Source organism: Aedes aegypti, chromosome 2 (assembly GCF_002204515.2).
Source record: "Aedes aegypti strain LVP_AGWG chromosome 2, AaegL5.0 Primary Assembly, whole genome shotgun sequence".
NCBI classification, from domain to species: domain Eukaryota; kingdom Metazoa; phylum Arthropoda; class Insecta; order Diptera; family Culicidae; genus Aedes; species Aedes aegypti.
The window spans coordinates 232,711,013-232,722,464 of NC_035108.1; the positions used below are offsets into that span (position 1 = coordinate 232,711,013).

At 38.9% G+C, this 11,452-nt stretch overlaps 1 protein-coding gene across 1 annotated transcript; it reads right to left on the reverse strand.

The window, feature by feature from the left end:
* Positions 1-1,819: 1,819 nt before the first annotated feature.
* LOC5575901 (probable cytochrome P450 303a1) lies at positions 1,820-6,165 on the reverse strand. Its single transcript, XM_001662228.2, has 3 exons — positions 5,068-6,165; positions 4,832-4,949; positions 1,820-2,202 (listed from the first exon to the last, which is right to left on the reverse strand). The coding sequence occupies exons 1-3, from the start codon at positions 6,129-6,131 to the stop codon at positions 1,891-1,893; spliced, it is 1,494 nt and encodes a 497-aa protein (XP_001662278.1). The 5' UTR covers positions 6,132-6,165; the 3' UTR covers positions 1,820-1,890.
* Positions 6,166-11,452: the final 5,287 nt, after the last annotated feature.

The window sequence follows — 11,452 nt, forward strand, 5'->3', positions numbered from 1 at the left end:
ATTTCTTGCGATCTCGAAGTAGGTAATCTTCTAGATTTCAGCAAAATCTTCTTCGCCACCCTTAGCGAACCACAAAACCGAAAGAGAACAGGAGTAAGTGGAGCACCACAGCAACCACAAGCGATGGAGATGAAAAGGATACCCACCGTTGTCGTGAAAAATTTCGTCATGCTGGATCTCTTTTGCCATCAAATTATTAGAACCACGACGATGGAAAGCATCCGGGGAGTCTTGAGACAAATAAAAACGGGGCAATAATATCATTTGCGCACACAATTACCCTTAAAAATGCGGAGGGGGAACCGAAACTAAAAACATTGACGACCAGCAGCAGCTCCAAGATGGTTTCCGGGATGATTTTGTTGATTTCAGCCACGGTGGAAGTGGCGGATGAAAACGTAAATAAAGGTATCTGTCATGATTGACCCGAATCAGCTGATCAAATATGCACCACAACGTGGAGACAAAATCATAGGAGAAAAAGGGGTCTGATAAAAATCGGAGAGAAATAAAGTGTAGGGGACCGTGGGGTGTAAAGTCGTGCCGCCAGTTTTTCATTGGTTTTCAATAGTTAGGGGCTTCAAAACATATGGGTTCCTTGGGAAAGTTTGTTCAGTAAATTAACAGAAAGCATATAAGCAATTAAAAAAAATCACGGAAATGGTCTATTCAATGGTTGAATAATTGATTTTAAAAAGATATTAATATTTTGCTTATTTTACTTTTTTGTGATTAAAAATGCATAATTTTCAAACTTTGTCAAAAACTAATCCAAGGGTGCTGCAAATCATTTGAAAACGGCCTCTTTGTACACTTCTCTTGCATTTCAAGACCCATATGGACGCGTCTCTGATCCATCTAAAATTTTTATTTTGTCGAACAGTATTATTGTGATTATACAATAATGCTAGCTTTGGGTTAATTCACAAATTTCATTACGCCAAAACTGGCCATTTTGGACACCCACCCACCCCCTCGTAACGCATTTTGTATGAATATTTTTCAAATTTTGTGAGAGCTGTAACATCTTAAGGACACCCACCCACCCTCTTCAGCGTTATGAAATTTGTAAATGGGCCCTTTACATACACCAGTTATATGCGTTAATTGCAGCTTCAGCATCATGGTTACTTGGGCTTGGCACATTATTGACTTCGCAGAACCACTCTGGAGTGCACCGATGGGACTAGCGAAGCGAACTTCATTTTTTTTAACGATGGTCTGAACAAAAATTATCCATGGGTGGCACAGTGAGTCCATTGTGTTCCATCCATTGTACTATAGCCTTACACATGCACGTTGATAGGCCCTTAACTTGTTCATGCTAGTGTTGACTCAGATCGAGAATTAGGCATTTCAACAAAACTTGAACACAATGGTACCAGTACCTGTCAACTTTTACAGATACTGGCACCGTTGTTTTCAGAATTCCCGAAGAAGAGGAAGAGGACGGTTTTCTGATGATGTCACCAAAAAATCGCTCTCTTTCTCTCCTTTGAGAAATCTTAAAACAACGAAAATAAAAAATTTAAAAAATAATTTCACCGTGAAATGAACTTTAGCTTGTTCACAATCCATCCATCATCGTCATCATTGACGCTTTAAAAGCAGTTTTTCTATTTAAAGCTGAAAAGTATTCGATACAAATGTTTTCACTGATTTTTTTAGATAATAGAATACAGTGAACACATTTTCATGTGTTTTCTTCATTTTGAACTAAAGAACTGCTCTTGAAAATTCACAAATCAATGATGGATCCTTCTTCCTTAATTTGAGTCATGCTCTGTCATCAAACAAATTTATTCAAATATTTTTTCTTGTTTATATTATAATTACTTGTCTATTGTTTATATTACATTTACTTAAATTATATTGAGTCTTGTGCTGAAATTATCGAGGAACAATCAATGCTGTGTACTGTCGGACACTTGGTGTTGCTCCATCAATTGGCTCATCCGACGGTATTGGATAACCTTCTGGCACTAGGAAATCGAAAGATTGGAATAGAGTCGTGATGAAGAGGAAAAGGTTGGCTTTGCCCATCATTTCGCCCATACAACGATGTCTTCCAACGCCAAACGGATGAAAGTTGGGTGGGATAACGATTTTTCCACCCTTCAAAAAACGCTCCGGTTTGAACGACGTAGGCGATTCCCAATCGTTTAACATCATACCACGGAACATTCCAACCAGCATTGTGTCCTAAGAAACGAAAAGGAGAATAAGTTATTGATAAAATCGAGAAATGCGAAAGCCATGATGACATAATACACGATTTACGGAATATAATAAATTTTTGTTTGGACGGACGGGATGGGATCGGGAAGGAATGCCACGGATGACGAGCACAGCTTTTCTTTGAAGCTGAAAAGACTAATAGTACAGAGACCAGACATGAAAGCTCGAACAAAATTTCTTACAACAAAAACATGTTTGAAGGTTCGAATTAATAATCAGTGCCACCAACGCAGACAGCCCGACATACAAACTCGTTTCGACTACACGATGGCACTAGTGAACATCAAAATAAATACATTAGCCTACAAAGTACCGCTAGCGGCCAACACCTAATGCGTGGTATGCACCTGAAACGTAAAGTGATCAAGTAAAATTTATCCTTTTTAATTGAGCGGCACATTTTCCCGTATACGGAAAAGTAACAGCTCCATTTGATTTGTATGACAGGCGTTACCGATGTTACGAAATCAGCTCTACTTCTCAGCAGCGTACAGCTCAAGTAATTTCGATAGCGGAATCATTCCGATTGACCGTTTCTTGTCCTATCCGTTTGCACAGTACTTATGATCAGCGTACCGGCCATAAGTAATTTCGGTAGCGGAATCATTCCTTGACCGTTTCTTGTCCTATCTTTTTGCACGGTACTTATGATCAGCGTACCAGCAAAGCGGCAAAGTTGAAGCTAGCTGATGACAGCGCCACGCAACAGGAGCATAACGACATACTTTGAAATGACCGGTACAAAGCTTCACACAAGAGCAACGGGCGAACACTAAAATTCTGCTGTTCAACACGGCACTAGAAGCAGTGATGCGGAGAGGTGGTTGACAACCGAAAAACGGTTTTTGCAAGCTACCGAAGTAACCAGTAGTCCGCTAGTTCGCCTTTTTGGGCTTATAGGGTTATTAAGTGGCTAATATAGGGCCTTTCAGCTCAATAATAGCACTATATAAGCACGGAGGGTGAATCAAAGTGCTATTTGATTACTTGGGTAAATTGTTCGCTTCGCGGATGATATGGATGTAATCAGCAGAATATTTGAAACAGTGGAAGATCTGTAACATGGCGTGGAAAAAGTCGGATTGGTGGTGAATACATCAAAAACAAAGTACATGCTGATAAACGGAACCAAGTGCGACAAGGCCGCCTAGGAAGTAGTGTTACAAAAGTTACGAAGATACTTTAGAGGTGTGGAATACTGACTACTATGGGCTTCAGGAGAAACTAAGATCGAAAAAGGTTAATCTTCGCATCAAATGTACCATGCACAAAACTCTAATAAACCCGGAAGTCCTCTATGGGCATGATGGAAGAAGATCTGCAAGCATTTGAAGTGTACAAACGACAGGTGCTATTGACTTGATGTGCTCGAGTTCATAGGTGCGGTTGAAGAAAATCAGTCGTCTCTTTCATTTGCTTGCATTCTAGTGCAATCACAGACTTGACGTCATGTCTGATATCACATGAGAACGTCGGGAAAATAATAGAGACGACTATAGTTTCCTTCGACCGCACCTCTGGACTGGAGCACATTGCTGTCCATCTTTGGTGAGTGTGCTGGGCAGGACATGTTACAAGGCTATCTGGCAACAACCCAGTAAAATTGATGTTCGCCTCGAATATGATTGGGAAAAGGTCTCGTGAGACGTGATGAGAGGGGTTGCTTGATCAGATGCAACAGGATATGGAGAGCGTGTACCGAAAACAAAGTTTAAGGACCGATTTCTTCTTTCGTTTAAATTGGGTCCTAAAATTTTTAATGAAATCTTGTTTTTATTCAATAACACGAAAGAGCATCTTACTGCAACTACTTTAGCAATATTTCCCGCTCAAATAACGGCTATATCATGTTTAAACTTTAATTTAAAAATTGGGTCCATAAATGAACCTTGACACTTAAGATCATGTTTGACGTTCGCTTAGTCGACAAAAACACCACAGGGGTTTTAGTTTTACCACTGGGGTTGTTCCTATCTGACATTTCGGAAGGGACACGGAAAACAAAATACACCCAAAATTTGAGTTTAAGCCAAGGAGTGTGACAAAATCTAAAAAAGATTTTTTTGGACTCAAACCAACGGAAAACATTAGAAAATTGAGTAAACATGTGTTATTGGCCAAAACTTAAGCGTTTGGCACTAAAATTGGGACAGGGCTTTAGGACCCTATTATAAACCACGTTTACCCATACGATTAAACCAGGTTTAAGGCATAAGCGGTGGTGAAGAAACCGCTTATAAGAGACACAGGTACTGATACTAATTGGCGTAGTATCATTAACTAGATTTTATCAAATTAACTTTTGAAATGCCAAGTGAATCAATAATAACACTAGCAGAGAGCTATGGCATACTATGGACAAGCACGGCTTAACCGTTCAATTCGTTCGAATCTCAATGGGGACTTCGACAGGGTGATGGTCTTTCGTGCCTGCTGTCTTACATCGTACAAGAAGGTGTTATGCGAAGAGCATGTTTCAACATACAAATTACGATTTTCAAAAGACCCAGCCAATATGTTTGTTTCGCGGATGGTATATAAGCAATTTATCTGTTTAATAATAGTACTCGAACATCATTTGATAATACGTTACTTTTGGAATATCATATCCGCATAGTTTTGTATCTCGCAGGGCTCGATGAGGAATACCGAAAGTATTCGCCATGAACATACGTAAAGCCTCAAGTACAACTGCTTCACAGTACGGCAAACTGAAAATAAAGAAAAAATAAAATGGTGAATACCAGACTCTGAAAAAAATTGTTTTGCATTCTAAAAATAACTACTGATTGTAACTAATAAAAAAAAACTGAAAAATACCATACTCACTTCACTCTATCCTCTAATGTTGGAAGGCGATTTCGCCCTACAACTTCATCCAATTCTTTTTGTACTTTTAGTTGAGTTTCGCGTTGCCTCACCAGATGCAGGAATGCGAAACCTAGAGTCTTTGTTGTAGTTTCCGAGCCAGCGATGAACATGTCCAGACAAACTGCCAACAGTTGTTCTTGGGAGAAGCTCTCGGGGATATCCCGATTGGATTGCAAAATTTTCAGATACACATCCATCAAGTCACGTGGTTCGTCAGTGTCGTTGAAAGACTTTTTGTGATTTTCTACTTCTGCTCCAATGAATTTGTGCATAAGATTGTGAATTTCCACAAACTGCTTGTATCCTGAAAGCCTTGGCGCGAAAAATCGGATGAATGGAAAGTGGCTGAAAAGTGCGCCCATCATGTCAATATTAGCGAATAATTCATGCAGTAGGGATTGAAGGTATTTCAAATCTTTGTTCTCTCTGGTGTATCGGATTCCGGCCATCATCAACCATAGGGTATTGAGAATGTAAACGGAAAACGCACTTTGCATTTGTACCAGCGCTTTTCCGTTTCCTGCCTTCACCAAAGCATGGAAGTCATTTTTTACGTATTCAGCTTCATTCCCTATGATTTCTGCCATTCCTTTCCTGGCAAAACCAAACTCCTTCAAATGGCGCACTATGAATCGTCTTTGTTCTTGCCAAAACTCTTCATCCGTCAGCAGAACGCCTCTTCTCAAACCCCAAGTCCGGGTTTCATAGAATATACCAGTCGGTCTTCCATCGAGATCCTCATTGCTCATCATTTCACGTAACGAGTCTCCGGAAATTGCCATCACAGTCTTGTCTTTGCCAACTTTAAAACCAATTACTCCTTTGTGGTCATATTTCGAGGCTATCAGTTTTATAGCTTTGCAAAGCATGCCTGTTTTTTGTCGTGCTCGTGCTATCTCTATGGCACTTCCGATGATGGGGTACCATTTTGGGCCAGGTGGGAAATTTGCGGGTTTAATACAGTCCAAATATAAAAATATTATGAAAACTACGATGAAACATGCAAGATAGTACCAGTACATTGATTTTGATGCCGGTCCTAATGGTAAGAAGAAAATAGATCTGAAAAAATATATAATTTAAAATAAAATAATGTAATTAATATTCTAGACCATGATTAATTAATGGAATTCTTGGAAATGAGTGGCTATTTCGGGATGAGATTCTATCCCTGGCCCACAATATGACTGATTGTGTTCTAACAACTGAACCAAGTCAACACCAAAAAGCAACTTGCGACAGATTAAAAACATGTCATTCAACAAACTTTAGATTCATGGCATAATTCAAAGTTAAACTACTTCATATAAAGTAGTTAAGAGAATATTAAATAATTTGGATTATTATAGCTTTTTATAATTTTGGAAAACTGAGGATTATTGAGCTATTTTTCAACTTTCTATAGTTTTATTGTAAGTTACCCGTCTCATCACTTTAAGTGTGTACACGCAAAAAAAATGTGCGGTAAAAACTACCATTTTAGGGGGTTAACTTAAGCGCTCGCATCGGCAATTTTCAGCAGACCAGAAATGCGCTTGATTTTACCATGCCTGTAGTCCAAATCAGATTGTTGTAATTTTGTTCTGTCAAATGTACCAGTAATGCGGAGGGGTGTACATAGTAAACATAGTAAATTGGTCTGAATTTCCATGGTAATTTTAAGAATGGGCGTAGTCAGCTAAAATATTTATTATTACCACAGAAAATTTTCCCGTGTATATTACTAGCGATATAATTGGTTCGCCAATAACGTTTTTTTTTATCAAGAAACTGATTTGCATAGTTGCGAAAACTAGACTCCATACGAAAACTAGACTCCTTTTAATAAAATTTTCAATCACATTTAATTTTTATTGGAAAATTTTCGTCAATTTTGGCAACAAGTGTTTCCAGTCGTTCTGACTAGACTTTTCAAAATAAAAATTGTAGCGTGGAGCATTTTTTATTATTGCAACTTCGTTTGCATTCAGGAATTTTTATCACACATGAATCGATCTTAAAATTCCAATCCTATGAAATCTAAAAGTCAGATTTGTGTTAGTTACATATTTAGAAGTTTTTTTTTATATTATAATAGTTGATTCTAGTCCAAAAAGATATTATTTTTTATTCAGCAAGCTGATTCATTTCAGGCTTGGATTGTGACAACCCGTATACGCCTGAGTGAAAGCAAAAATACTAAAACCCTCACCGCTCAGTGAACACTTAACGGATTTAAATTATTTTTTGTCAGTATACTGGCCTACATAAGGAGCCGGATCCTATTCTTGGCATTTTTGATTCACTTCGGCAGTTGGGTTTTTTGAATGCTACAGATCTCATATTTGACCACAATATGCGTCGTACTGAAGCGCTTCGAGTAGTGTTTGATCTTTCGACCTTGACGCTTGCTCCTGCGGGGGCAGACGATGAGGGCAGGATCGAACATGTCGTGCGTCGGTTGTTAAAAGTGAAAAAGTGCGCGGTCCGTTAGTAATGATTGATCTTTTAACCTTGACGCTTGCTCCTGCGGGGGCAGGCGATGAGGGCAGGATCGAACATGTCGCGCGTCGGTTGTTAGAAGTGAAAAAGTGCGCGGTCGGTTAGTAGTGTTTGATCTTTTGACCTTGACGCTTGCTCCTGCGGGGGCAGGCGATGAGAGCAGGATCGAACATGTCGCGCGTCGGTTGTTAAAAGTGAAAAAGTGCGCGGTCCGTTAGTAGTGATTGATCTTTTGACCTTGACGCTTGCTCCTGCGGGGGCAGGCGATGAGGGCAGGATTGAACATGTCGCGCGTCGGTTGTTAGAAGTGAAAAAGTGCGCGGTCGGTTAGTAGTGTTTGATCTTTTGACCTTGACGCTTGCTCCTGCGGGGGCAGGCGATGAGGGCAGGATCGAACATGTCGCCTGCGGTTGTTAAAAGTGAAAAAGTGCGCGGTCCGTTAGTAGTGATTGATCTTTAGCCGAGCAAACGAGTGAATCTGAAAGTGGATTGTTGCTGCTCAATCAAGAATGGCGGATCAATTGGTGAGCTCGTTTCATGCTACTATTTCTGATCTATAAAATATGTATGACTGCACATTCATTCGTTACAACGGTGGGACGTAAATATAATTTTTCAACAAACTCTGAATGGTTCGTCACTGTGAGTGTCGACGTAAACTCTGATTCATGAATTACAGTGCTGGAAAAGTTCGCATCACGATGCAGCTCACGAGTAAATACCAACGCATAACAAACATCACAGACTCGGGAACTGGCTATGTGTGAGTAAGTCCGCACCCGTCTGCTCGGGAGAACATGTCAAAAGAAGTAGCAACAAGCTCGGGAGCGTTTACTCGCGAGTAACCGAGCAAGGTATGATTTATTATGGTTTTGACAGACAAATTAATTATATAACCATCATATCGACAGTAAACTACTAGTTTGTAGTCAAAAGCCCTTGAAAACCAAAAATCTCGAAGGGGAAGCAGCTTTTTTCCCAAACGCACAATATGACTCTGAACAGCTCCGAACACGTTCGCGAATCACTTTTAGCTTCAGGTACTCAGGAGCCGACAGATGCGAGTAAACCAGCGCTCTGACGCTCGGGAGCGTTTGGTTTTGCTTTTGTTCCAGTTTAGAAGAAGTGTTCGCAAACTTTCCATCACTGATGAATTATGTATGTTTAACGTTTTTTTTCAAAACACCCCTTTATTTTTGAAATTAAACCCCCACCTTTATTTTTGTAATTAAAAAAAAACTTTGAATGGTTCGACACTACAAGTGTAGAGTTGCGAAAGGTTCACTTTATTCAACAAACTTTGGATGGTTCGCCACTGTAAGTGACGGCATAAGAGTGTTGGGAATGTTACATTTAGGTATTTGTTCAACAAAGTTTGAATGGTTCGTCACCTCAAGTGTCGGCATAATGTTCCTCTACATAGAAATTGTTCATATCAAATAAAAATATTTAATTTACATATAAGCATGTTTATATCTCACAAATAATTATTTATTATGGTCTAATCGCTTATCAAAATGAATCCTGTGGCCCAACGATCCTCCCCATTAACAAACATCCCTCTCAGTAACCTTTGTGGAGATGCAGAGGAAAACACGGTCTCCAAATATCAAAGGTTACACACTAACATTCCTTCCCTCAATCCCACCTGACTGCAAGGACGTGGCCGGCGCCGTTATTGACCATGTATAAATAGGGGCACTGAATTATGCACACTGAAGAAGATTATGGCCAATCCCAGCCGAACTTCTAGTTGATTCTTTGTGCATTTTCACTGACTTCGGTCAATCACGGAATAGCAACCATTGATATGTGTAGTCAGTCTAAGCTAAGCTAAGCTAAGCTAAACTAATATGCGTCGTACTGAAGCGCTTCTTATTGCAAAGTTTCAGACAATTTGGCCGAGAAAAACCCCCATGCCAAAGTGAATCATGGAAGTGCCTAAGTGGTTCTATACCCTATCTAGTTCCTAAAACTGACCAAGGGATCTCGGGAGTGTTCCTGTGGTCGGAGATATTTTGGTGAGTCACTGGGTCAGGTCGGGTAAAAAAGGGCTATTTTTTGGGACACGCCAAGTTGTCTTTATTTATTTGCAATGGTAATCGTTTTAATTTGCATAAATCATTAAGATCTGATTTTCAACATTATAAATATAGAGGTAAGTATCGTTTAGAATGTACTGGATGTGATCACTCGGGCTTAATGCCCTAAAGAACCAGCTATAGATTTGTTGGATACTAAACCTCTAACAGTAGAGATTAAACATAATAATTTGCTGAAATACGTTTACATGGCTTGACACATATATTTAGATACAAATTGGCCACTTTGTCGAAAATTTGAGGCATCTGGGGGACCCAAAATGGTTATTTCAAAGGTCAAACAAATGCATGACACAAGGTTATCCAATTCAATCGTTTCTCAAAGGCATTTTTGACTGTTTTTTACACACCCCTCCCCCCTCGTAGCATGTAGTCACAAATGCTGATACCCCCCCCCCCCCATCCCGTATTTTCCAAGGGGGGGGGGGAATACGTAGCATATCAAGCACCTCTTATACATTTTTTTATTTGTCTTCTTCAGCGATTGGGCTAAAACGAAACATTAAAATCCAGAAATTTAAAATAAAGTTTGATATTAATTACTGAACGTCAAGATAATCTGACGAATAATAGTCTGATCAACCGTAGCACTTTAAAGTCATTTGGAAAACAGTTTAAACAAACTTATTTCCTGTTTATGTTACATAATTCTGGTTTCCAGTTTTTGAATCTATATAAATAAAAATGGAATGATGTTTGTATGTCACGAAATGGCTTGAGAACGGGCTAACGGATTTTGAAAATTCTTCCATAGTTATGTTCCTGAAGTGTTCCGACGTGTTTGTGTATATAAAAAGCAAAGGATATTTAACGGGAAAGTTGAAAAAACAGGAGTGAACGGAACTTGCATTTTGCACGGGGCGTTCCATGGCGTTTTTCAACAGCCTACTTGATGGCAAGACGAAGTTTGCCGGGACCACTAGTTTATAATATTTTTGATGTGGTTGCAATGAAAATCTACAACAAGTTTACAGCAGAAAATGTAGAAAAATCTTCATTGCTTCTTAATATCTATTGCAAAGTCGTAGATTTCGCCGAGACAAACAAGTTTACTGAAAAAGTTTTTCTGTAGGGCTATTACTGCCCATAACTGCATAACAGTCACATTCGACATTTTTGACAATTTCGAATTAATACCGGGGAGAGTCATCAAATGACAAATACTTTTGATCAACTTACTAAAATCTGTGAGATTGTTCTAGAAAATTCGAAAAAAATACCAAGTTGTTTTGTCACATTGGCAATTGTAACCGCATAACAGTCACATTGAGATTATACATGAGCCTCGTAATGCAGTGGCAACGAAATTTCTATCAGAATTATTTTCTGACCATTCACCCAATAAACGATATGAGTTGTACAAAATTTCAGCCTCAAATATGCACTTTTGAATTCTTAGCGATTTTTTGAATTATCAGTTCCCTCCCATACTGCAATAAAATGCAAACTTGGTATCCCATTTACTCAATGCCTACTTTTGTCGAATGTTACAAATATGCAGTTATGCGCAGATTAGATTTCATATAAATATTTTTGAACTTTTCGACGAAAATTAGACTTTAGTAAAATAGTTATTACTTTTAAACTCTGATGTTCTGAAAAAAAAATCATTCAAATCAGTCCATAAGTAACTGAGATATAGCTTGCTAAAGTTGACCATTTTGTATGGAAAATCGAAAAAGTAGCAAATGTTTTGTCCAATGGATCAATGCACGAGTTCACTCGTTGACGTTTTAGCGGTGCCGTGTTATTTACGTGAC

Excerpts from the sequence above, each read along its gene's own strand:
- LOC5575901 (XM_001662228.2), bottom strand. The coding sequence starts at position 6,131 with ATGTACTGGTACTATCTTGCATGTTTCATCGTAGTTTTCATAATATTT. Across the intron at positions 4,950-5,067 it reads ACATTAGAGGATAGAGTGAA|TTTGCCGTACTGTGAAGCAG; the intron begins GTGAGTATGGTA and ends CTTTATTTTCAG. Across the intron at positions 2,203-4,831 it reads GCGGATATGATATTCCAAAA|GACACAATGCTGGTTGGAAT; the intron begins GTAACGTATTAT and ends TTCGTTTCTTAG.